The following is a 26,805-nucleotide window of genomic DNA, read 5'->3' as shown; positions in this document are numbered from 1 at the left end:
TTAATATTTTAAATATCCAATTCAAAGTAATGAATGTTAAGAAGCGTCCAACTAATTAGTTTATTTTCCAGCAAACTTAACATTTATAAAGTAATATTTAACACATATATAAATACTACTTTAAATACTTTTATGGCTGTCAATTGAAGCAGACTATTTATTCTCCTTAGCCCCCAAAGATTTTTTGGAGAGGCCACAACATGCTGTTCAAGAAACCCTTGAAAACTTCAATGTTTCCTCGTTTTCATCTCACACACAGAAATATCAATTGGGGAATTCCAGCATTTTTGTATTTTCTTTGTTTTTTTTTTTTTTTTGTGATAAGCATTACTTTTACAAGACTTGGACTTGCAGCTGCAACAAATCGCAATAAAAACTTTTGACAAAACTATCAAAGTTGGTACAGAATGGAGGGGAGTATGAGGATGGGGCAGAGCCAACTGTGAAATTGCCACAGGAAAATCCCCGAAAAATTCAAGTAGCAAAAGTTTACACACTCAAATAAATGCTGAAACGCGGAAGAAGATGGGTGGTCCTTTAGAGCACCCCCTTCATCCTCGTCGGCAGACAAATCGAAAACACCACAAAGGAAAATAAAAACCGCACAAAAAATTCCATAAGAATAAAACTTATAAAAAAACAACAGCAAACCCAACAATTTGCACTGCAAAGCGGCAAAAGTGTCTCCAAAGAAACAACCGCCAAAGCCCGACCAGATACGGAAAAAGAATAAATATATATATAGGGGTAGAAAGAAGGTCCAAGTTATGTTGCAATGGAAAAAAAGCGCATGTTGTGGAAAAAACTGTATGTGGAAATGCACTGGGCAAAAAGGGAGCACTTTAACGAATTTAAAAGCAGAATAAGCCAAATTATAAATTTTTATATGTTTTTTTATAAGACCAATTAATTAAAAATAGCAAACACTTGAAATCAATCTTTAAATGAGAGTAGTAAATGGGCAAAAAAGTGTGACAAATCTTATGTGTTTTATTGTATTGTGAATGTATAAGTTTTTTTTCTTAATTTGTATTATTCTGGTTTACTCTTTCACTGCGGATTCCTGAACTTAACCATGACTCAAAACCTCAGAGTATTTGCAACCCAAAAGAACGGAACTCTTTTAATTCATCCTTCATTTGCCAGCTCACTTGTAAAGCAAATTTGCTGTGTGGCATCTTCATGGGTTCTGTTGTTAAGTGTTTGTCTAGCTGTCTATCTATCCATCCGAACGTATCTGTGTTTTGTGGTGCCAACTTTCATTGCACCGAGCTCGGCGCTGCGGTGCACAAAAGTTAACGTATCCTGGGACCAAAGTTGCGTTGTCAACAACCAAAACGCAGGACGAAAAAAAAAACCGGATTTGGGAAAAGAGGCAAGCCGAATCGAGAAAGCTTCGGGAAAAAATGCTCTCAGCAGGCGGGCTGGAGGAAGCACAGTTGCAGAGCGTGAAAAAATATCTAAATCCAACATTAATGAAAAACTTTTTGCATAATCCACGATGAAGCTGGCGGCGAAAGCAGCAAACCGAAATCAAACCCCCCGGCTTCCCAGTGGAGAATGCAGCCAAGCGGAGCCGGAACTCCCCATCGAGTGAATAAAATGCAATAGAAGAGGGCCAGGATAACAAAGCAACAGATTCCGTGGGGAGAAAGGAGGCGGAACGAGAGAGATTTGAGGCATTGAAGGACACGCCAAGCGGCTTAAAAGGTGCCGAAGGTTACCCTCAAGAAAGAAGTAAGTGATGAGATGGCTCTGACTTTGGGGTTGCCGTGGCGAAAGTTGAACTAAATCTAAGCCAAGACTGTAAAAACTGTGGGGCTCGCTTTGAAAGGGAATTGGTGTAAGGAAAACTGATTGGAAAATGGTTGAAAGTATATCAAAGGGGGTGAAGTGTCCTTTCAAAGTAAACCTTTACGGCCAGACGATCCATTATAGAAAGCTTTGCATTACAAAAACAAAAATTGAGCCTGCAAGGGTTTTAGCTAAGCGATTTTTGATTAGGAAAACTACTCGCTATAAAACACAACGACACTTTACTGATTGCAATATAAACAAATAGTACACCTCTTTTAGTTGTGCATTTTCTTTTTCCATTTGCATAATTCCGCTTCCCAGTTTCCTATACCCCAATCTATACGTTTCTATTTCATAAGTTTTAGTTACCTGTGATTTGTTTGCAGGGTGTTAAACGCTACATGGCCATTTGCCGGCATTTTGCCCACTGCAGAGTAAATAAATTAAATTCTTATTTGCCGGCATTCGGAGGGGAGCCTTTTGGCCCCTGGGTTTGGTGTAAAACTTTCAGGAGGTGCCGGACATGGTCGCCGTGTCGCCTCCGACTTTCTACTCGCCCTTTGCCAACTGCTGGCCGTGTGTTGCAATAACAAACTCATGCTAATTGCTTTGCTAACAACTCGCAGCAACAGCAACACCAGCAACAGCAACACCAGCAACAGCAACACCAGCAACAGCAACAGCAGCAACTTGGAGTTGCACTGACAATGAGAGGGCAGAATGCACAGCTACGACAATAAATATCAGCAGGAACTGGCAAGGAGCTTGGCTAAAAGTCCTGGCTACCTTTAATTACGGTTTCGCAGGACATCCAACCACACACTTACACTTACACACACACACTCACACTAACTGCTAACTAGTTGCACATGGCACAAATACACCCATGACACGATTGACCTCTCGCCTTCGGGATGTTGCAGGTGCCACATCCTCGCCGCTTCAAGCCAATGTTTTGTGCACTACAAAAAATAAACAATAACATTAACAAAAAATTAAATATAAAAAAAAATACACTACTTAAAATAATATCAAATCCTGAACCCATTAACTCTTACAATTTGTTCTTTATAAGCTTTCCTTAAGCACTGAAATTTTTGTAGATTTTTTCAAAATTACAAAACCTTTATATTTTGAGACATATACAACTATCGAGCCACGAAATCAACTTTTTTTCCATGTGCACATCTTCTATCCTCGGTGGGTTTATAGAATTTGCACACGAACTTGCGATAATTGCTCGGAAATGAAATAAAAATGCAATTAAAGCCGTCGACGCTGCAGAGCTGAAGAGCTGTAGTCCGCTCGTTGAAATGAGCATTCAATTAAGCGGCAGGCGAGAGCGTGTCCTGGAACGGGAGTGTCCTGTTTTCGGTGTCCGTCTGTCGGGGGCATGCACACTTGACGGCGACATCGTCGAGGGCGTTTACAAAATGATTTTTATCTTTATCAAATTAGAAAACGACAACGGCAAACGGGTCGACGGCTCCACGTCTCCGATCCAGATCCAGATCCCGATCCCCATCCGCATCCCCGATGCCTTCGCTTCCCTTATCCAGTGAGCCGTGTCTTGGCTGTGTCATAGCAATTAAAACTCTGCCATGGCATTGTGCAGATTACATCGCCGACGAGTCGGGGGCGTTCTTGGTCAATGGGCAGATGTTAAATGCTTTGAAGTTTATTTCCAGATTTGCACGACTGCCCACTGTGAATCTATGTGAATTTATATGAATGGAAATGTAGGAAATGTAGGGTGGTTACCACATTTGAAGTCTGCTACTATTAGCAGATTAGGTTTTCACTGAATGCTTTGCTAAGTATAAATGGTTGAATTTAAGTTATTTTAAAACTATTAGCATTTAAAGTTTAATTTCTGTTCATATTACTTAAAAGCAAAAAGAGGAAAAATCAATTTAAATGTGGACAACGTTGGAATCTTTTTATGAGTAACCTTTTTTAATTTGAACAAGTGAAAAAAATAACTCATTTAACCAACAATTCAGGCTTTTGCCATTCATGTCGTTCATACAATTTGACAATTTATCCCTGGCGACAGTTAATTTTTAATTTACACACAAGGCCACAAGGCCCAGTTCATTGCCTCATTCGCTTTCTTAATGCCGTTTGGCGACTGTTTTCAATTTACATGAACAGGGCACAAAAGGCCACATTCACAGTGGAAGCAGGGATGAAGGACTTTCGGCCGTTGGCGGCATTTTACAGGTGACAGGTGAGTGGGAGGGGGGGTACTAGGGGGGGGGGGTTAGGAAATGGGAAGGGGAAGGGAAAGAGTGGGCCCGAAACACCCCTCAAATGCGCCCTAGGGACACTCGTGTTTTTTCGCTTTTGCCCCAACTTTTTCAGCACTCTGCTAAACTTCCACTAAACATTTGCCTTCAATTTTGTGCTTCTATTTTTTTCTCTCCATGAACTTGTTTGGCAGTTGGCTGTCGTTTCTGTTGCTTTTTCTGCGGCTGTCTCTGCCATAGTCGATGTGCTAAACATTTTTTAATGGCTTGTTTTGTGGCCCAAAGTTGTTGACTGGTTGACTGGCCAGCAACCTTTTAATGAGTTTGTTTCCTTTCAAAAAGCTGAGTGGGGTAAGCTCTCTGTTTTTTATTATTCATGGCTTCATCAATATTTTTCAAGAAAATCATAAAAACTTCACGCTTCCCATGGCAGAAAGGGTTTAAAATGCACACAGTAAAAAAATGTGTAAGCTGGTTGTTCAACATTCTAATTTGTGTGTATTGTATACTACTTTCAAAAAGATAGAAACCATTAAAGGTAATCATTTATAAATACTGTTGTTCCAGAGAAAAGGAAGTATATATAGTTTATAAACATAATTTTCTTAGTGCACAATCAAAGGCAAGGGAGTTTTGTATTTTTCCACATTAACCTCTGAGTGCAGCTCGGCTCATTAGGTGCTATTTTACAGCATTCCGCAATTTTGTTTGCTCAATTTCATAAGCAATTGTGCATTGCATTGCTCTGCGCCTAAATGTATGCAGCACACACAAGAGATGCTAATGTATGCCAAACACATACGCTCACCCACACACACACTCAGGCACTCTCGCATATTTCTGATTTTCAAAATGGACGCAAACAAAGTTGCCGCTCACAAAAGCACGCAAAGTTGCTTCTCTGCTCGGTTTTGCATTTCTCCTTTGCTCTTCTTGTGCTTGCGGATGTGTGGAGAAAGTTTTCCTGACTCTACGAATTTTTTTTACTTTTTAAACGCTTGCCAAGAAGTGAATTTTTTTTTTGTTTTTAAGGAACACGAGGGGTGGAATAGAAGTCAATTTGAAAGGGGAGGATTATTTATATAATTTTAGGTTCCAAAAAGAATAGATTGTTTTTTAAGGAATTTTAAAATAAACTAATTTATTTAAAACAAATTACGTTAGGTGATTTTTTAAGTTGATTATCCCATTTACATACGTTTTGTGATTCTCATTAAACAATATAAACATTTAAATTCTTATAATTTTCATATCTAAACATTTTTTTAATTAAAATTAAGAAACTACACTTTTTCTTACCATGCATTGCAAAACAAAATTATTGTTTACGCTTAAACTAGAGTTGTATGTTGGAATCGCCTGATTTGCAGTTGCGTTGGCAAAGAGGTTTTCTGGGTGCAAATGGGAAATGGAAATGGAAAAATGGAAAGTTGGTGGTTTGTGCTGAAATGTGTGAGAAGTTTCTGAAGCAGTTACTGGTTCTGTTTGCCATGCATCACATCATAAATCCATTTTCTGACCACAAACCCAGGACCCCAAGCATAACTCTTTGGGGTGGGTCAAGTGGACAAAGTGGTCAAGTGCCTGATTAGCCTTTAATTTGGGGGCCCTTTGTTAAATAAGATCCGGTGATCCCGCCGGGTCATTGGAGACGGATAGCTGGCTCTTTGGCCACTGAAAGCCCTTGTTCCACCCGTCCAGAGACTAAAGTAATTATTCGGCCAAGGGGGACTGTCCGATGTCCATTCAATTTTCGCCCGCATTTCAGGGCCGTCGGGGTGGCAGTTGTGTGCTAATTTCCGGTGCTCATATTTGGCAGACAGTCACGCCCACTTACACAGCGACAGCAGCAACAAATTGCACCACATCCTGCTACGATGTCGATGTCGATGACGATGGTCGATGTTAATGATGACTATGATGACGATGCGATGACCAGACGACGGGTGAGAAGCAATTCAATTGCAGTCTCCACGGTGCAAGTATACAAACAACAATAAGCCAAGGGAGAACAACAGCCACTGGCTGACAGCCTTGTAACTGTCAAACATAACATACTAAATCTATTATCCCCCTAACAGACACTAACCCCCACCGATTCCTTATTTTTCCAAGCTTAAACCATGCGTTTTTGTTTCAGTGTGGGTATTCACTAAGTTAAATACCCAGCGGTCGTTTTCGAATTACAAAACACAAAACATTTCAACAGGTTTAAGCACGTTGAAATAAAGAAAATATTTTTGAAAATAATTCTGAAAAAATATATTTCTATATTTTAATAAAAATTTAAGCAGAGGATGCATGACATACCAAACTATAAACATGAAACTAGTTAGAGCCTTCCGTTAATAGCTGATACACCTGTTTTCCTTGAAAACTCGTAATATTTTCACTTTTCCACAAGTTTGCCGCCTCATGAGTCACGAGTAACCCGAATGCCCAGGAGCCGTTGCAAAAACAGCCATCAAATGGTCATTCAATGCGCTGCACTTCCTCCTCGTCCCTCGTCCTTTATCCTCCAGTGGCGTTGTTGTCTGCTAGCCGCTGCCTGGTGACCAGTCAACCGGGGAGAGTCCTGAAACCCCCTTCCCCCTCTCTATCTTCTCCCCACCCGTAAGTGTTTGCAGCAATCAGTTATGACCCTTTTGTAACAGCAGCAGCAGCAGCAGAAGCAACAACCATGCACATTTCTGGCATCCTTGGCAACTTGCTTGCCCACTTCCTGTGGCGATTGTCAACAGAGAACGTTGGTTATGTATTTTTTGTTTTTTTTTTTTTTTTTTTGGGTTTTTATTCCCGGGGGCATGACGTTGGCAGCCTCTATAAATCTGCACAAATTGGCAGCCCTGTGGTAGCATTAAAAAATATTTTATAAAAGAGCAAAAGTAAATAAATACAGCGAGTAAAACCGAAGGGCAGGCACATGTTGCCAGTCAGTTCTTTATGCGGTGTGCTCCCCTGGTCTTATTTTTTGCCAACATCTGTTTGTTTATTTATGCTCGCAACGTTTATAAATCGCTTTCCGAAAAAAAAAAAACGAAGTCACCGGAAGGAGGGACCGAACAAGGCGAAATCTGCGACTGACCAAGCGACACATCCTTGCCATCCCGAAAGCCCCCAAAGGTGACTGCGAACAACGTGGCGTATGCGCGATGTCCTCGATTGAGTTGTCACGGCTGGCTGGCTGGCTGGTAGGTGGGTTGGTTGGCTGGCTGCACTTTCCGCCCCCTGAGCGTCTTCCGCCACCGTTTGCTGCATGCTGACCACACAACTTCATAAATCAGTCGACAAAACCGCATCGAGCGCTGCCGCTTTGATGACCTTATTACCTGTCAGCCAGCATTCGCAATTCCAGAAGCTAAGCAATGTTAAATATTTAAACGATGCACTGTGGTGATTACAGAAGTAATTTCGAAAATTCTTTAAAATGCAAACTTAGTTTTAAAAAATATATTAAATGATTGAGGAATGTTTCAAGGTCAGTTTTAAGGCTGGATGTAACTAAAGCCCAAAACTGTTTTATGTAATATTTTTAGTGGATTACTAAGTTCAGATATCAAATGTTATAATATGTAAATATTTTTTTAATATATATATTATTTTAATGTAGGTTTTATACTTGAAAATAGCGAGGGTACTTTACTTTACCACCATTTTTCAGGTGGTTTCAAATAAAATATATATTTTTTTAACTTGCTCTGAAACCCAACTTAGCTCACTGTGCTTCACAGGTGCACTCAGTACTTGGCCATTGATTTGGCTTGCTTCGAGTGGAGCGTGGAACACGGAGCAAGCTCACCTCGTTGCGTTCGGCTTCTGAATCGAATCACGCGCCTTCCGCATCGCAAATATTTGCCCACTGGCGATATTTCATTTGCCTCCCCGACTCCGAGGCGGACAACTCATAAATCTTTGAGGGGGAACCCAACTCGAGGAAGAGGACGCAGAAGAGGACGAGGACGAGGACGAGGATGAGAACGACGACTGATGGGTCGATGGGCAAACGAATGTAATCGGGGAAAGTTTCCCGTTTTCCCGTTTTCATTGAGGGCTAGGCAACCACTGAAGGAGCAATCGTTAGACTGACAAACAGACATCAACATCACGTCGAGCGCGGATGGAGGCGGGCGAAAGCGAATCGAAATCAATATTTTCATCAGAATGAAAAATGACCCAAACAGAAGGGGCCGGCGGGGGAAATTGTCCAGCATCCATAAAACCACTTGAAGCCGCCGTAAGCCGTTCGTTGGCCCTTTGGATGAAGTGCGGCATCTCGTGGGTCTTTGGAGCTTATCTTTATTGTATTCCAGTGATTAGCGAAAATAACTCGAGCAGCTACGTGAATTTGCAAACGTCGCATAATTGATTAAACACGCAGAACGAGCGACTTAATCAACGGAGCGGGCAACGTGGCGTATACGCAATGCGAGCACACAATATTCTTGAGACGCTGGAATTGCGAATGGAACTTGGAAACGTTGATGAACACGAGAGACAGAAATAGAAGAAAATAAAGATACAGAACACGAGAAAAAAAAACACAAAGACACCAATCAGCAGGAAAAACAATGCAGGGCATTGAATTGATAAAGGAGGTGGGTTCAAATAAAGCAAGGACCTTAATAGACGAAGCAGATGGCTCGGCTTCAGGTACATTGATTATCGGAGAAGCTGTTGGCTTGATTAGGGACATTAATCAAAGGAACTGGTGTTCTTTAAAATCTCATTAAAATGCAAACTTAAATGTTTAAAGTGCATTCAATATTTTAAATTTTGATCTTATTTAAACCTTTTTCCCAATTCACTTAAGCATTATAACTCACTTTTCACCGTTTCTTATACCCAAAAAAAAAATCTGTTCGTTTATCTGGGGTAAACACGCCAGAAATCTATTAGTGAATCTGGGCTTTGTCCTTATTCTCCAAAAATCTATTAGTGTATCTAGGTTTAGTCATATTGACAGTATCCGTTTCTTTATCGTCTCGAGCACCCTCTTGTTGTTTTTATCTGGCTTTGTTGCTGCTTTTGGCTGCCGCTGGTGTTGTTATTGTTCCTGTTTTGGGCACACTCAGCTACGTGACACTGACATGGATTTTCGAGTTGTTTGCCGCTGTGTGTGTGTGTGAGTGTGCGAGTGTTTCAAACGTTCCAAACGTTTCTTTCGTTTCGTTGCCAGCCCGAGGAGGTCCTTGGAGGCACTCTCGCACACACGTGCTCGCTTATGAGGTGCCGTCCTGCCTACCCGTTCATTTGGCATGTTCGTGCCCTAAGACCCACTTGCACTTTGTCAATTCGCAAATCTTTTTGTACGCCATTCTTTTAGCGAACTTAGCCGCTGCCATCGTCATCAAAGGAAAACCCACGCACGCCGGCAAAAAGTTTATAGAACTAAGCTCGAACAAATGTTAAGGGGAAATCGGGGCAGCAATCCTTAAAAGCTTGAGGCATCGGCGGTGGCTGTGGCTCAAACATTTAACAATTGTGCGAGTTAACTTTGATGAATTCAATTATTTGAGCACAACATCCTGTCTTCCGCATCTGCATACAGCTTCAACCAAAATGTTAGTGTTCTTATTGTTTTGCATTCATATACTACTAAATATTTTTAAATGCTTCTTTTCCAGTAAGCTTTAAATAAATCAAAAAAGAATAGATAAACAGATAAATTTATGTTGTTACGAAAAGGAACTGCATGTTTTGATCATTGTTGAATAAATCACTTCATGAGAATACTTTTCTTTAATAACTGATAAATAAACAAAATGATAAGCAAGGCTATAAATCAAAATCTAATCTAAATAAGTGAATGCTACTTTCTTGTAGGCAACTGTGCCACAGTGCACGTACTTTGTCTTCGCCCTCGTTCAATGAGTTTGTTCCCGTCGTCGTGCTTAGAACGAATTGAAATTCCCCCATGTCCTCACGTCCCACGGTCGTCTCAATCTGTAAAGTGGATTTATTTCGTTGAAATCGAAAGTTGATTTCTCCCATATCCCATATCCCAAATCCCTTCTCCCCATGGCCGTGTTTGTGTCATTGTGTCACGCCCTACTGTACAGATGTTTGACTCTACCCTTTGCCATTCTCGGGTTTCTAGGTCTCTCGTGTGTGGGCGAAACATTAAAGGATTTATCAATTTACGCAATGGAACTTTCGGAAGTCAAACAGGTTATTCCTCCGCCAGATTTGTGTCTTATTATATAGTTGCGGGGTGATTGATTAAATTGTTTCCGAGCCCCTCGAGGAAAGCTAAGATGGCAGGGAAAAAGTTTGAAGCTTAATGGTCGGGGCTAAAGGAGTTAAGTAATAAGTTTGATCTTTGATTGAAATTACCCGAGAGCCATCTTGGGATTTCTGAAACCTCAAAGACTTTAATGGTTTTTTTGAGGCAAAGCCGCATTATTGATAATTGGTAAAATTGTTAGAAATTTTATGGGCTGCACACAATAGAAATATAATTTTGAATAAGCTATTTTCGGCAATAAGTGTCCATCAACAATAGTTTTATTCTCGCTTCCATTAAGCCCGTTTTGGTTAAGTAATCCCATCAGCTCCATTTGCTAATTCAAATACGTCAAATTAACGCCAGGACCAGGGACTCAACCATAAACAAGTGCAAATGCAAATTGCTTTTTGCGGTTGGAACAACAGAAGTGGGGGAATCCGCAGCAGCCACAGCAAAACTGGGGGCCAGAATTATGGCAGGCACTGTAGCACTGTAGCACTGAGCACTGAACACTGAACTCTGAGAGCTCTGAGGTCAACATATAATGCTTTATTAACGACGACCATCGTAAAAATTGTATATGGAAATTTCAACTGGTTTTACGATTATGGGTCGTCAGAAATATCAACCGACTTTGGTGGTGGCCAATGGTAAGGAATGCGAACGCAAAATGGCGGAATGCTGTTGCAAATTGGTCGCAAACAATGCAAACAGTTAAAACCAAAATCGAAAAAATTAAATCTCCTGAATTGCAATTAAACGATTTCATGCATATATGTAAATGGATTGCATAATGCTCAATTGCCGGAATCCGCGGAGCCATGCGAAATGAAATTACAAAATGTAACCATCAGCAGCAACAGATCCCAGGAACCAGGCCAATTGCAATAACAATGAAAATACTGGCCAAACCACTGGGCCAACCCATAACAACAACTATTAAATTAATGTTGAAAACTGAAATCAATTTATTTGTAGAAAATCATGACGCATGAGGAAACAGTCGGCGAAGGGAAAGGGCGCATCCCACACACATTATTTAATGAATAAATCAGATGACTGGCCCTGTGTCGAGCAAACAACCACGACAATAACCAAAATCACACAAAATTCAATTGCAGCCACACACGCAAAAAAGCCAACCGTCATTGTTAGTCGTTCTTCAAATCGCTTTCCTATCAAAATCCATCCGTTCACTTTTTTGACTGACAATTCGATTTTTGATTTGCATGTGCAGTAAAGTTTCATAATATTTCTAACCATTTCTGTATAATTGATATATTATAATATAAATATTATATTTCTTTGGAATATATATTCATACAAAATAAAAAGTAACTTACCAATCAGGACACATGTTTTATGGATTTACTTATCACTGTAAATATATGCATGCAATCAAATTTTGCTAATTTACAACCGTGCATATTTTTTCAATGGCAAATCTGTTTGAAGCTCAGTCCAGGTTCAGACACGCCAACGAGTCCCGGGAGTCCTCTAGTTGGCCAATTAAATTCAAATACATAATTGATAAGCGGCTAATTTAACGGCTCGACGCACAGAGCTAAAATAACAACAATACGGGGCAATAATGACAGGAATAACAATATGCACGAAGGGTCGAATTAATGACAAGTAACAGGATAACGATTTCAGCACGAACTCAAACACAACAACAGCCTGCTCAAGCCAAAATTGAAGTCCCGGTCCGACGTACATTTATAGTTTATTTGATTTGAATTTTGTTGACAGTTCTCGTACATAAAGTGCAAACATTTTCCACAGTTACTGGCCCACTTTGTTTGGCTAAAAAGTTCCCATCCGGTTTCCGTGTGTATGTCTAGCCTTATAAATAAATTAAATAGTTTTGCCAAATTTATTTGATTACGCAATTTATAATTGGCGCTTATCCTTGGGGAAGGATCACGTGCCAGGAGAGCAGACTGCCATATCGCAATTTTGGGATTTCGGCAGTTGATTTGTGTTTGCCATGCGTAATTGCGTACCGGAAGTGCAGCAGGTCATTAATGATGCTCCCCACACATTTTGATTCTTTGTTGTTGTTTAGTTTGTGGGCGAAATATTTGGTTTGGGTGGCAAATGATACACTGGCGCCATCTGCACTTATATTTTATTATCAGTTGGCAGCTTTTAAGCTTCTGTTTTTCACACCCAGAGGTCGCTTTTGCTTCTATAAAAAGTTTAAGAGGGATATTCCTAACTTTATCAAATCATTCTCGGAAAGCCAATGTTTTTTACCCAGGTGGCAGCCCTGCCCGATATAGTCGGCCGATCCGGCTCGTTCCGACTTATACACTGCGTGCAATAACTACACAACTTTTGGGAAAGTTTTAGCAGATAGCTTCAAAACTGAGCGACTAGTTTACATAGAAACATACAGACGGACAGACGGACCGACGGACAGACGTACAGACGGATTTCGATTCAGATCGAAATGCTGATCAAGAATATATATACTTTATAGGGTCTGAGGTGCCTCCTTCACTGCGTTGCAAACTTCAGACTGAAATTATAATACCCTTTGCTCTGCAAGGGTATAAATAAAAGCTAGTTTCGGTGAGCCGAAGGTTATATATATTATACTAGCGGACCCGGCGTGCTTTGTCTCGCCCCAATTTCACGATTTCATATAACCCTAGAGTAATAATAGAACACTGGCAATTCCAATTTTTGGGGAAATTTTGTTGACTCGAAATCATTGGAGAGCGATGTGGTCACAAAGCGCCCGCTCGGTGGTGAAATTGCCCTTGAATCTGAATGTTGGGATGCAATTTTGAAAAAATGGCAGTTGTTCATTTTGATAAAAGAGAGACGCCATTACCTTATTACTTGGATTGTAGCCTGGTTGATGAACAACCTCGGCTCCAGATGACGTCATTTGAAAGCATCCGTTATATTTTTGTGCAAGCTTCGGAAATTCTGACTATTTATGAAATTGCGCGAACGCCGTCCCAGTCTTAAAATAATTTTTTTTTTTTTGTCTGTTGGTTTTTAATCTTAAAGAGTATTGAGGTAAGCAACACAATATTTTTTTTTTTAATTTTAAAGATTATTTTTAGATGTACAAGTCATTGTTTTCGGTTTTATCGTCTGAGTGTTCGGATGAGCAAACATTGTCTGTCAAAAGCCAGCTTATATTTTCTTTAACGAATTCTATGGAACACGAAAATGATTATAAAAATAAAAAAAAGGCTCTTAATTTATATGAAAGTATTTTTTTGAAAGTCATATATGTACATAACTGTCGAAAGTGTGTATTTTTGACTACAATTATAAAAGCCCCTGCAAGGATATACAAGAGTTTCCTAAAAAGTTTGGAAAAGTTTAATGTTTAATTTAACAATTTACATTTTTTTGCCTTTTCAGATAACCGATCCAGTTGTACAAGTCGACGATCAACCAAGCTATTTCTCCAACCAACCAGCTTATTTCCCCAGGCAACAGGATCAGTTTAATCAGAATGGGGATGAGGTCTCTACAGAAAATCAATGGTGGGTACTACTGTAGGTTACGATGTTGTCTTCGGTAGTCCAAAACCAACACTATTTTATGTCTTTCGAAATTTATAAAAAAAAAAACTCAAAATGCTATTTCATAAATAAATAAAATTGCTGCTATTCAGAGTTCTTTTAAAGTGAATTCCCGATAAGAATCATATTAATACATACCTATATACGTGTTATAGTTTTTGGTCTTATCGCTTGAGTGTTCGGATGATCATTTATATACTCAACCATTGGCTCTCCAAAGCCAGTCTTTCATTTTCTTTACCAATGACAAGAATGTCTCGGTTGAAAGGAATACTTTCGATTCTGTGCCTTCTTCTGGCCACGTGGCAAGTCGAGTGCGCCTGTGGTGGAAGGCAAAGTTATCGGTGCGTGCCACGTCCGATGTGCAAAATTGAACTGGGTTATAAAACTCTTCAAGCCGGCAACATGGGATGCCCTTCCACGGCGGTCTGCTGTCCAAATACTCAAATGGTAAGAATAATAGAAAAAATAAAAATGAAAAGAAATTTCAAAAAAAACTTTGCAAAAAAATATCACTTTTAAAATAATTATATGTATTAATTAAAACGAATTTATTGTATATGAAAACATTTTACCGCGAGATATAAACATAAATGTGAAAAGTGTGTTGTTTTAACCTACTTGTAAAAAATAGGATATACAAAAATTTCTTAAAAGAAAAGCTTATGTTTCTTTTTGCCTTTTTAGAAAAGCAATCCAGTTGTGCAAATCGATGAACTAGTAAATACCAATTGCGGCCAACGTAACCCAAATGGAGCAACCTTTACTATTAGGGATTTACCAGGTTTCGCTCAGGAGGCCGAGACGCCTTGGATGGTGGCTTTGCTTAGACGAGATCTCAGCTATAAGGCCGGTGGCGCCCTGATTGCCGATAACGTGGTTATCACAGCCGCCCACGTACTCGAAAACCTACATGAATACGATCTGATTGTCCGGGCTGGCGAATGGGACTTTCAAACCGACTCCGAGAACTATGGCCATGTAGACGTTGGCATCCGAAAGATTGTGCGTCATCCTGATGTGGATACATTTAGCGGGGCTAACAACTTGGCCATTCTGTTTCTTAACGACCGGATCAAACTGGCGAAGAACATTCAGCCCATTTGCTTGCCAAAAGAAGAACAGTATCCTGGTCGTCAATGCATCTTCACTGGCTGGGGACAGAAGGACTTTGGCCGTTATCCCAATATGAATCTGATGAAGAAGGTGGAGATGCCGGTGGTGTCAAACGATGTGTGCCAACGAACGATGCGCGATTATTATACCGACGAGTTCGTGCTCCACAACAGTCTGATGTGTGCCGGCGGAGAGGAGGGCAAGGATTCCTGTCAAGGCGACGGAGGATCCCCGCTGGCCTGTCCACTGTCGAGCGATCCCACCCGCTATGAACTGGCCGGAGTTGTTAACTTCGGCGTCGGATGCGGAGAAAGAGGATATCCCGGTGCTTACACGAGTATTGCGAAGCTCAAAGGCTGGATAATACAGGAGAGAGCTAAATATTATGATCCTAACGTGATCCATCGTCCACCGGTCGGTCCTGCGAATCGGGGAGCACGAGACGTTCAACCTTTTCAAAATGGTAATTTTTCAAATATAGAATCATTCCCAAACGCAAATTCCGAGAAAATTCCTGTGTGGACGGACAATCCCACCACAATTACCTCCCAACCAAAATCAGAATAGCAGAGAACTTTGGCATACGGGTTTCCTTAATTCCGGACCGAATGTCAAAAATGGAAATGTCGCACCTCCCCGGTATGATTCCCAACCGAAACCGATCATTCAACAGGAACTGATCCCGTGGAAACCACAGAACCCAAACAATATTAACGATCCGCACAATAGATTCAAACCAAACCAAGATCAACAAGGCAATCAATATGGCGTTGGCGTGACGACCCCGATGCCCCAGAGACAGTTCCCGATGCAACACTTTATCCCACCAAATAGTGTTCAAGTGCAACCAAGTCGGCTCACTCCGACATTCGGACAGCAGGTAGATCAAAATGGCTTTGGAAGACAGCAAGTAAACAATGGTTGGAACTTGGGACCACAGAATTCCCCACCAAACGGTGGGAATTGGGCACAGTCCTTTGGGCAAACACAACAATTCCCTCTAATGCTCGTCAAAATCAACCAAGCTATTTGCCCAAACAACCCGCTCCTCCCTTCAGTCAACAGGGTCAGTTTAATCAGATTACATCACCACGACCAAATTTTCTAGAAGAGGTCACTACAGAAAATCAAGAAGTGTTCTCTACTACATTAGGTTACCAATACTATTTTACTTCTTTCAAAATGTATAAAAATAGTAAAAAAAAAACTTAAAATTATTCTCACAAATATTGTAAAATAGAATATTAACTTCTTTTGAATTGGGAATACTATTTTTCTTTTTTCAAAATGTATAAAAATAATAAATAAACTTAAAATAATTCTCACAAATATTATAAAATAGAATATTGACTTCTTTTGAATTGGGAAAAAAATCAGGAGAAATTGATTTCGTTAAACAGTAATCTACTGTGCATCATTAGCCCGTTGGGCTTGTGGCAAAATACCGGGCCAGCGATTTGTTACCATTCATACACAGGACACAGTGGACAGCCGCAGGGTCCGCAGAAAGGGGGAACAGGATTGCAGGGATGGCGGAGGACTGTCGTCCTTTTCCAGGAGCGGAACTTCGGACCCGCGACATCGCTCGGCACCCACACGCAGCAGCTGCGGGCGCCATCAAAAACTTGTGCTTGTGGCGGGCGCACTTTAATTTCAATTTGGCGCCGACCTCCGCAACGCCACCAGCACCACCACCACCAGTACCACCACCACCGCAATGAGACTGGCCCCACGGCATTTTATTGTTTTCCACTTTACGCCTGTCTCCCACTGGAGACGGTGTCCTGACCGCGTGTTATTGTTTTGTTGTGTTTTTTAGTGCCGTCCTCAAATTCAAGAGTTCTCCCGCCACCGCGACTCCCTTGGGCTTTTTTGAGGGATTGAGCCACTTGTCGATTGTAGGCAAATCAGAGGAGCCAGCAGTTTGGGGATTAAAAAAAATCGACCAAAAAAAAAAAATTTCAAATGAAGCAGTTGGTTAGAGAATTGAAATACAAGCTTTAGAGGTATGCCACTTCAAATTATTAAAGTTATGGACTTCGAATTAGTGATTTTTGACTAAAGTTATAATAATCTCTGCAAGGCTATAAAAATATAAAATGTTTTGAAGCATAGCAAACCATATACATATATGGTACTCAAAACATTAAAAATAAAACAAGTAAAATATATTTTATAATACCTTTTGTCATTTATTTCTTCGTTCTTGTTTTCTTATGCTTTTTTCTGTTCCTTCGTTCATATTATTTATTTATAATATTTTTAGTTGTTCATCTTCCTGTTTAATGTTGAATCTTAACTTGGTTTTAATTATATTATTTATGTATACCATTTACTTATAATTTCCACTTTGTAATTAGAATAATGAGCAAGTTTATATTAATTTATAATTAATTTATGTAAGTATGCGGTTTACTTTCTTCGTTTCCTTCTTAACAGTTAGGCTTCTCGTAAATGTGTTTTTTTTCTTTGACTAATTGTTAATAGTTTTCGTTTTATTAAACTATTTCGCGAAATTCATTGTAGACTTTTCATACAAAATAACATAAGCTTTGTCTATAGGTGTAGTTTTATGTTCTTGGTGAGCATGTGTTTATGTGTGTGTTGTTTTTGTATAACAAAAGACCAAAATTTCATTTATCCAAATTTTAAGCATTTTTGAACAATTTCGATATTTATTTTAAGCCATTTTGCGGGTCTTTGGAATATACAGAATGTATGTATATGACTTATATGTGTGTACGTATTTATATTTTCCCGTTCGGTTGTGGTTTTGCATTAAACATTTATATTTTCAAATCTCATAATGACAAATTTAATGAAACAACAATTTCTCTCACAATTTAAAAGTTGTCTTGTGTTTATTTTAGTTTTAATATTCAAATGTGTTTGACAGCAATAACAGAATTTATTAACGTTGAATATTACTTGATAGAATGACTTCGGTTCCAAATAACGTTTAAGTCAGTAACTGGCTTTTTTATTTTTCATGAATGTATGCTTACTTGTCATATGATGTCTGTTATGCTTTTCGGTCTCAATTAAAGTACTAAGTGTGGCAATCAAAACTTAAACAAAATTTAACGAAACGAAAAGCGGCAAATTATAATATACAGTTTCTGGGGATTCATCTCATTCTTTGTAAGAATGTTTGAAGAAAGGGTAAGTTCTTCAAGGGATCGTTTTATTACATGTTCTATATACGTTTTTTTTTTTTTTCGGATGGCTTTATATAAATGTTCCATATAGAAAGATGTATATAGGGTTTATAGAGAGCAAAAGTGTGTTCATATTTAAATTGTAGTTCATTTGTTTTTTCTTATTTTGCGGTTTTGTTTTTAGCAAAAAGCACGATTTCCAAAAAGCAAAAATCGCATTGTCAAAAATTTGATTTAAATCGTAAGTTAATAATGGTAGATTTAATTGTTTTTCATTTTGTTTTCCATTCCATTAAGACCAATAAACATTACATTCGTTTTTTGTTTCTTGTCAATATTTTTCATATGCCTTTAGAAAATTATGGACTACACATACAAACATTCGATTTCCTTATAAAAATAAACAAACATAGAAAATGTTGCAGAACAATATCGTATTATATTATTACATACTTCAGTAAAGTTTTCATTTTAATTTTGGTTTTATTCTGATATGGAATTTTTGTTTTGCAAAAAGTTGAATACATAAATATGTTTATTATCTTCGAGTTGAAGTTATGCGAAGGAATTGAATGCCATTTTACAGTGGATTTGTGGTATTGTGGATTTGAGAACAGGAGTGAGTGAGAATGTAGCCGAAGATGGCGGCCGAGTGATGGATATAGAGAGAGGGGAATGTTGTTGGATAGCGATCTTAACTGTACGGTGTATTGTGTATATTGTGTTCTGCCTTCGGTGGCCTACCAGGTATATCCATTGTCTTGTCTCACACATTCCCACCCACGCCACTTAAAGTCAGTCAAGGTCCCCAGCCATGCACACGCACGCACACACAAACACAAACACACCCACCCAATCACGCACACACTCCAGCTCAGATTACGCATACGACCGGGTGTCCAAACCCGTGCAGCACTGCAACATCGTCCAATCCGTCGACATTGTCATCGTTTAACAAACAGCTCTTATAACGTACGGCTTACAATTGATTACTCGGTTTATGTGGTGTGTTAAATTAGGTTTATTACATATTTACTATATATATTAAATATTCTGCTAATATTTCTTCTAATGCTTGTATGGATCCTCCCTCCTTGCATGCTCTTCATCCTGCCGGTGCTGCCCTTTAACCGGCCCTAACTAACTACATTATCTAACCGTCTAATGGGTGTAAGAATGTTCTTGGTTTTCTTCTGTTTTTGTTTTTTTTTTTTTTTGGTTTCCTCTTGCCACCGACAGCTTAAAGCTGAACAGGCAACCGAGAGAAAATGTTTTGAAATTGTGTATGCTTGGTTAATGACGTTTCGAGTTAAATGTTTTAATATATATTTCCTTATATAATCGTATTTTTTAGTTTAAGTTAATTAGTAGTTATTGATTTATAAATTGTTTTACTTTGTTTGGATTTCTTTTTTCGTTAAGTATTTTAATGGAAGACATTTTTTATACAAGTTTAAGACACAGAAAATATTTTTTCTTTATATTTTGTAAATGTTTGTTGTGTTTTTTGTTTGCTTGTGTTTAGAGTGAGTGAGTGTAGGTGTGAATATGTAAGTGTTTCGAGTAAGTTTTGTATTTTTGAAATAGTTTTGCTTGTTAGTTTAGAAAAGAAATAATTGTTATTTCAGAACTCCGATAGATATGTAAATTTCTATGTAGGTCTAATAAATGAAGAAAACAACAAAAAGAACATACGATATAGTCTAAAAATTAATGAATCGACTACCCTAGTTGATCGATATAGGTTTTCGCCTTTCGCTTCTTGTTATTTGAATGAGGTTTTGTATAAAAATGTATATAAAATAAATTATTATTCCCTCTCCGCTTTATTTTATAATTTATTTTCTGCAAAACTAATCAAATATTTATTCAATAATTAACTTGTTTTTTTTTATTCTTTCTATTCGTTTTGCTTGTTTCTGTTCAAAATTTGATGTCAACCATGTACATTTAAGATATGACCTGTCTATATCTATGTTCTGGTTTTAATTTAGTTTCTGGTGTGCTTTTGTTGTTTTTACATTGCTGTCGGGTATTTCAAGTCTTCCATTTGTTCAGTGAATTCGATTTCGTTTGGTTGTAAAATATATAATACTTCATATTTGTGCGTACGCAGTTGAGTGCAAAAGTAACTCCGTTCATTTAGTATTTAAGTTGTACGATAGAAAAAAAAGGAAAAACGAATTATTTATCGGTAGGAATTTTGCTCATTATGAATACTTTTGGATACTATTTACATAATTTGACTGATAACTGGCTTTCCTTCATGGTTTCATTCAGTAAACGATTTTTGCACTGTTTCTTTTCTTTGCATTTCTTAATTTGTATTGAGGATAAAATAAATAGTTTTAGTCAAAGGTAAACAAAGCTCGCTCTAAAAAGTATTTATACTTGACTAAACAATTTAGTTTTAAATGCTATTCTTATTGCACACATACATACAGAATTGATGTTTAGCTATCATTTTGCGTAATTCTCAATGAAAATATTTTTCTGCAAATTATTGTCTACAAACATAAGGATATAAACTCGTCAGAATTATCTGTGTAACGTTACTCGTTTTGCAAATCTTCTAATAATTTCTTTATACCTTTTTTCTCCTCAATTAAAAGAAAGAGGATTGCTAACAATCATTATTTCGACCTCAAATCAACACCCTCCGTTTCAAAAGAAATTCAAGAGCCCTCTAGAGCCCTTTCCGCTTATTGTTTTCGACACAAAAATAGTGCAAACCTAATGCTCAAGACCCATTTAGTACTCATATCACGCATTGGCCAGCACAAAGGTCACGGCCACCATCAGGAGATGGGCCACGATCACGGAACCCGACATGTGCAACAGGGTGCTGCCACGCCCACATTGCTGTATCTCGATCTCCTCGGGGTGATAGTTGATGCACTTCTTGGGTCGGCGACGCGACTCCTGCTCCTGTCCTTGTCGTCTCGTACTGCAGGCTCCTAAATTGAAATAAAAATAAGATAAATTAAAAAGAAATCCTAATGAATATCTGAAAAATACTTACCGACAATGCCCGCCTCCTCCATGGGCTCAATGTCCAATTGTTTGGAGCCACACGGGCACAGAGTGTCCACCACCAACAGGATCAAATTGCTGTGCGGGATCTTCTGGACGCTGAAAGGGCGCTCGCAGCCAGAAACGTGGCAGTTGGTTAGTTTGCCCTGAAAGGATGAGAAATATTAAGAATTTTCATTAAATTCAGGGAAACAACACCCACCTTTAGTGGATTGTTCTGACCACCCTGGTTGAGTCGCTCTGGCTGGAGCATGTAGAGATCGGTTCGCAGATCGCAGCGCCTTGCATTCTGCGGATCCGGTGCAAATCGAGGTCCCACGTGGGGTTTATGTTGTCTAGGCGGTGGCGTCGTATACTCCTAAAAAGAAATTACAATTAAGAATTTCAAATGGTTATACTGCACTACTCGAAAAAAATAAATTAAAAATAGCTTACTTATACTACAAAGAATAAGTGTAAGTTGTATTATTTTATATAAATATGTATATAATATTTTAATAAATTATAATCTTTCTTATGTCCTTATGCTTACCACATCAGCTGTGGTGAAGAATTCATCCATTTCTTGGTCCACCTGCATGTTGTACTCGTTTCCAAACTCGTATTCATCTTCATAATTGTTATCCACAAATACAACATCCTCATTGTCGTAGGTATACTCCTCCTGTGGCCAGGCCCTCAGCGAGGCTGGCATAAAGGACAACCAGGTGGCACTCAAGGCCAAAAGATGGTTAAAGAACCAGGATCCCAGGCGATTCGGTCGCAGGATGCCACCTGCAGCCGTGTAGGGATTGTCCGCATCGGAACAGACTCCCTGGTAATCGTTGACGGTTACCCTTTTGTAGATCCGATCCTGAACCAAGGAGTCCATTATAGTGCCGTCGATCTGACCGAAAAACTTGCCGGTATGCTCCATCTCCTCGGATATGATCACAAATCCGCTGTTGTCCAAAACATAGCAGTCGAGATTGTCCGACGCACAGGTTCTCTTGCAGCCCGTCATTCCAGTACACTGAAATCAAAAAAAAAGAAGGAGTTTATACAGTTCTAAACAGATTCTATGGTAAATTCTATGTAAATGTAAATATTCAAGAAATTCTGAGTAAAAGTAAAACACTCAAAGACACTTACAGCTGATGTGATGTTAATGAAATGTTTCGCAAGAGAATCGTGCTGGAACTGCAGACCCACAACTCCAGCGGGAGCTTTGTGACCACGATGCTCCACAAACATGGCATGGGATGCAGTGACCAGAGTGGCATTCGACTTTATAGCATAGCCCGATCCAAAGGGTACACTGTACACAAAACTATCCGGCTCCACGGAGTGCTGATCGATGGCTCGCTTGTACCAAGATGTATCCATGGCTCTTACATTATCTTCGCTAAAGTGTCTGCGAAATATACAAAAATTATTTGAGAATATAGTTCGAAAAACTGACGTATTTTATACTTACGGTTCGGGAGTGTCTTCCGGTCGCTTAACATGATCAATCCAACGAAGAAGACCTGATCTCGTAGCCACAAACGAAGTAGCAACCACAAACTTTTGATATCCTTGCCTAAGAATAAAAAATAAATATCCATATTAGTCTCTGGAAATGATAAAATTTTATTTATTTGGGGCCAGCATCAGATATTTCTACGGGATGTTCGTTCGAGCCTTCTCCATGTGGCTGGTCCTCTAAAGCGATTGCATTCAATTCTACTCCAACTTCAATCAAATTACACTTCGATTTACCTCTTAAGAATTGCCATCAAAGTGGCGATTGGACTATAGAAATTATTTATATATAATTTGTGCATATCAGTACAAAGTTGCATTGGTTAAAAAAACATTTTAAATTATTTGCAGTGGGAAAGAATATTTTTGCATTATGGTTATTCAAGTGAAAGTGTGCAGAGTTTTAGCAAAAAAAGGAAAAGTGTTCGCCATCAAAGAAATAGAGTGAGGAAAATATATGCGGAGAGAAAATGGTTTTTGTGCTTTAGTAAAATTCATAAATTAAAACAAAACAACGATTTCGTAAAAAATTGAATTAAAATTAAGCTTAAATAAATAGTGTATAAATTACGCTCCAATTAAATTAAACAAATTAAATAAAATAAAATATTTTTAAATCAAATTTCAAAGTCTGAGCTATACATATGTATATTTTAAGAATAATGTAAAAGCAAAATTAAAACGATAAAAAATAATTTTTGCTCCTCAAACTTACTGTTTATCTTCCTTGCCGCTGGAGGATCCTGTTGTATTCCTGTCGAGTCCATCGGTGACCATGGCATCGCGCACCAAGCTCTGGATGAGGGTTCGATCGCAGAAGTAGGGCTCAGCCTTGCGAGATCCCTGAGAGTTCAGGTGCTGCGACCCAAAGTGGCTCGAACCGGGCGAATTGCCGTTGGAGCCACTGTGCATGTTGTGATGTGGCTGCGGTGACTTTGGTCGAACCTTTTTCGGCGAAAGATGATCGGGATTAGCCCACTTTCCAGATACGATAACCCCACGAGGGTTAATCGCTGCTCTGATTTCAGATTGCTTACCGACATCCACTTCCAACCGGGTCTTCCAGCACGCGATAGAAAGTGCAATACCTGCTCCTCCGGCGATCCGAAGCTGGGCTCCTGGTCCCGAGAGGAGTACTCCCCAGAACTCTCCCGCTCCTTCTCCAGATCGCTGACGCTATTGTACTCGCAGTACACCCAATCAGGATGTACGCGCCAGTTGTCTCCTTTGAAGTATTCGGTAACTAAAAGGAGTAGCATCATAAATGTGTTACTTAATATTTATAAGGGAATATCTATGCAAACTTACCATTGTTACGCGAATGACGGATCTCCTGTTGGGAGACAAACTCATGGCTACCGTATTTCTCCGGGAGCACAATAGCCAGCGTGAATGGTGTATCTTCGATGGGACCGTAGAAGTAGCGATGCGTCCTGGTGGAAACCCTTTTCGAGTCATCGTAGTGGTTCATTACGGTGAACTCAGTTTCACCCTCCTTGGGTTTGATCATATCACCTCGCATCTGATAGAAGAGACAGTTAAAATAGCATTATAATATACTATTTATTATGATATGGGTTCAAAGGATATAAGCATAAATAACTAAAAGAGAGTCATGGGAAAGCATTGAAAACACAAGTTAGTAGTTAGTTAGTTTAAGAATAGAATTCCGTTCAGTAAATAATTTTTTAGATTAATTCAAGTATGCTGAAAAATATAATATGGTATAGTGACTCAACCCACCTCGTTTAGAAGGTTCTTGTTTATCTCAATAATTTCGTTGTTGTTGCCAAATTCCGTTTCCGGCAGTTCCAACTCCGTGATGTCCACCGATGCGTATTTGGGCTTCAGCTGGTCGATGTACTGGTTGGCATCGCCCAGGGGTCGCAAATCCGGGTGGTAGAGCACCCGACCGTTGTTATCCACGATAAACGAATAGCCATTCGGTCCCAGCTTGTGTTGGGGGATCACCTTGCGGATCTCCTCGATGGGCACATCGGTGCCCACCACGCCCAGCAGATTGGCAACGCGCACCGAATGGTTTCGTCTATCGAAGACCGGAGTTGAAACTGTCGTCACCAGCCGACGCTGGTACTCCGAATCGCGTCCCAATCCTCCGGACTTTCCCGCCACAAACACGGGACTCCAGTGAACCGGATGGTCCGCCTGGTACATGATCATCGGACGAGCCATCACCAAGGCATAATCGATCACTTTCCTGCGGGCTTCATCGTAATCATTGATTTGAACGAAGAATCCTTTGTTGGAGCAGGCCATGTCGTGGAGGTTACTCCGACTGCCGGAGTCACTGCCAATCAGGTAGGTGAAAATCCGAACTGGCATGTGTGGCCAGTTGTACTGCTTAATCACATCCTTGTGCGATTCCGAGGTGCTCTCCGTAATCAGCATAATTGCCTGGTTGCACTGACTTCCAGCTCCCGATTGGTTGTACTAAAATTGATACATTATTAATTTATGGGCTATTATAATTTACAACCATTTTACAACCTTGTGGAGCAAGCTGAAGGCGTACTCGAGACCTGCTGTGAAGTTAGCCGTGTCCTGTAGTTTGATGGCCTTGACCGCGGACTTGATTTCCTGAATATTGTCGGGCGTGGCGCGAACCATGCGGTCCTTGAAACAAGGAACCGGTGTTTTCACCACCTCCGAGAATGTGATGAGGTTCACGAAGTCGTCTTCGCCCAGGGTGTCCAGTATGTTGAAGGCGGTGGCCATGCCGAGGTCGAAGGACTTCTCCGTCATGCTCGACGAGGCATCCAAAAGAATCATCTAGTGTGAAAAGATATATTTATATTATTTATTTTAAGACTTAACATCTTAACCTGTCGCATAAAATGAGCTGCTCTTTTATAACTTAAGCCGTATTTTCCAAAACAAACAAATTAATCATAATGTTCTACCAAATGTTAAAGTTCTAAAAATAATTTAATGTTTGGGAATTTCGGCTACTGATTCATATTTTTTTCCAGTCTAGCTTGAGTTCAAAATTATAATCAATTTTCTATGTGTTTATTTTCTATTATTTGTTTGTTGGTGTATTTAGGAAAAACATTTATTTCTTTTTGTGGAAAAAATATACATATTAGTCGAGGAATCTAGTTGAAAGCTTAGCTAACTAATCTATCAAATAAGCTTATTTTGATTTCAAAAAAGCCATTAGTACATTCAAAGTATGATTCATTTTTGCATTATTTAATTATTTTCAACTGTATTTATGTATTTCAATAAAAAATGTGGTGTTTTTAAAAATGTTAAAAATATGCCATGACCATAAATGAACAACAGATACTCACAATGTCCTTGGGCGAGGAAGCGGCCTGCACGAACCAGTTGTGGGTGCGGAAGTCGTGGATGAGCTTGCTGCCCTTGGAGCCCTCGGGGGGCCAGGCGGTGCCCGGGAAGCGGCGCAGGAAGCCGGTGGAGGAGCCGAAGTATTGCCAGGAGAGTGCCGGATCTTGCTCTAAGTTGTTCTGGAAGAGCGGGTCCAGGTGGGCGCTCCACTGCAGCGCCGACTTCACGTCCGCTTCATCCAAGTCGACGCCGTGGGGGACCAGAATCGAGCTTAGACTGAGATTGACCGGCAGGCGCTCGAAGCGCCGCATGAACCGGATGTCCATGTGGCGTGCCCCGTCCGCCAGCTTGCCATCGGCATTATACTCGTTGATCCGCCGGGCATCGTAGTGCTGCTGCCCATTCATTGGCGATTCCGCCTGCCCCTGGCCCTCCAGTTCCGAGAGAGCCGCCTGCTCCGCGGAGTCCATCAGGCGCTGGAAGAGATTGCTTCGTTAACTCACTGCCATCAATCTGCTTAAATATTTCTCAAGGGGATGGGGAGTGGGAAGTGAGGGGGAGAGGGAGGGGGAGGGGGAGGGGTGTTGAATATCAGGGGAAAGTTGCAAAAGTTTCCCTGCTTTATGCAATTTATTCTCTTCGCTGCGACTTAAATTGCACAAAGCACTGGAGTTTGCTTTGCTTCTTTTTTTTTTCCTCCTTTTGGCAAACTTTTAGTTCGACTTTGGAGTCGTGTGTATGTGGAGTGTAATTCACAGTCCTGAGATATCTATATCTGCCCGGGAATAACGTGCACAGTGCTCGAAATCGTTAAATCGTTCTTAAGTATTTCAAATATGGTAAAAATATAAGTTTAACCC

The 26,805-nt window shown here is 39.8% G+C and overlaps 2 protein-coding genes across 3 annotated transcripts in view; one reads left to right on the top strand and one right to left on the bottom strand.

Annotated features, from left to right (window-relative positions):
- Nucleotides 1-14,075: 14,075 nt before the first annotated feature.
- On the top strand, nucleotides 14,076-16,727 carry LOC108094523 (phenoloxidase-activating factor 2-like). Its single transcript, XM_017195125.2, has 3 exons — nucleotides 14,076-14,273; nucleotides 14,511-15,402; nucleotides 16,417-16,727. Exons 1-3 carry the CDS (start codon nucleotides 14,076-14,078, stop codon nucleotides 16,725-16,727), a joined length of 1,401 nt encoding a protein of 466 aa, XP_017050614.2.
- A 379-nt stretch (nucleotides 16,728-17,106) lies between these two features.
- The window catches only part of LOC108094538 (voltage-dependent calcium channel subunit alpha-2/delta-3), a 40,756-nt gene continuing 31,057 nt past the window's right edge, over nucleotides 17,107-26,805 (bottom strand). The window contains exons 5-17 of one of the 2 annotated variants that reach the window (XM_017195140.2): nucleotides 25,948-26,421; nucleotides 25,142-25,423; nucleotides 24,377-25,084; nucleotides 23,942-24,155; nucleotides 23,671-23,876; nucleotides 23,349-23,578; nucleotides 22,871-22,903; nucleotides 22,587-22,691; nucleotides 22,262-22,523; nucleotides 21,663-22,142; nucleotides 21,333-21,488; nucleotides 21,120-21,276; nucleotides 17,107-21,054 (exon numbers count right to left, since the gene is read on the bottom strand). In XM_017195140.2, the coding sequence (XP_017050629.1) occupies nucleotides 20,861-21,054; nucleotides 21,120-21,276; nucleotides 21,333-21,488; nucleotides 21,663-22,142; nucleotides 22,262-22,523; nucleotides 22,587-22,691; nucleotides 22,871-22,903; nucleotides 23,349-23,578; nucleotides 23,671-23,876; nucleotides 23,942-24,155; nucleotides 24,377-25,084; nucleotides 25,142-25,423; nucleotides 25,948-26,421 (3,501 nt within the window). In that variant the 3' untranslated portion in view covers nucleotides 17,107-20,860. The remainder of the gene's footprint in view (nucleotides 21,055-21,119; nucleotides 21,277-21,332; nucleotides 21,489-21,662; nucleotides 22,143-22,261; nucleotides 22,524-22,586; nucleotides 22,692-22,870; nucleotides 22,904-23,348; nucleotides 23,579-23,670; nucleotides 23,877-23,941; nucleotides 24,156-24,376; nucleotides 25,085-25,141; nucleotides 25,424-25,947; nucleotides 26,422-26,805) is intronic. The other variant, XM_017195141.2, reaches the window with a different exon arrangement.

Source organism: Drosophila ficusphila, unplaced genomic scaffold (assembly GCF_018152265.1).
Source record: "Drosophila ficusphila isolate 14025-0441.05 unplaced genomic scaffold, ASM1815226v1 contig_436, whole genome shotgun sequence".
Taxonomy (NCBI): Eukaryota; Metazoa; Arthropoda; class Insecta; order Diptera; family Drosophilidae; genus Drosophila; species Drosophila ficusphila.
The sequence above is the reverse complement of the archived record's forward strand: the minus strand, read 5'-3'. Positions and strand labels throughout refer to the sequence as shown.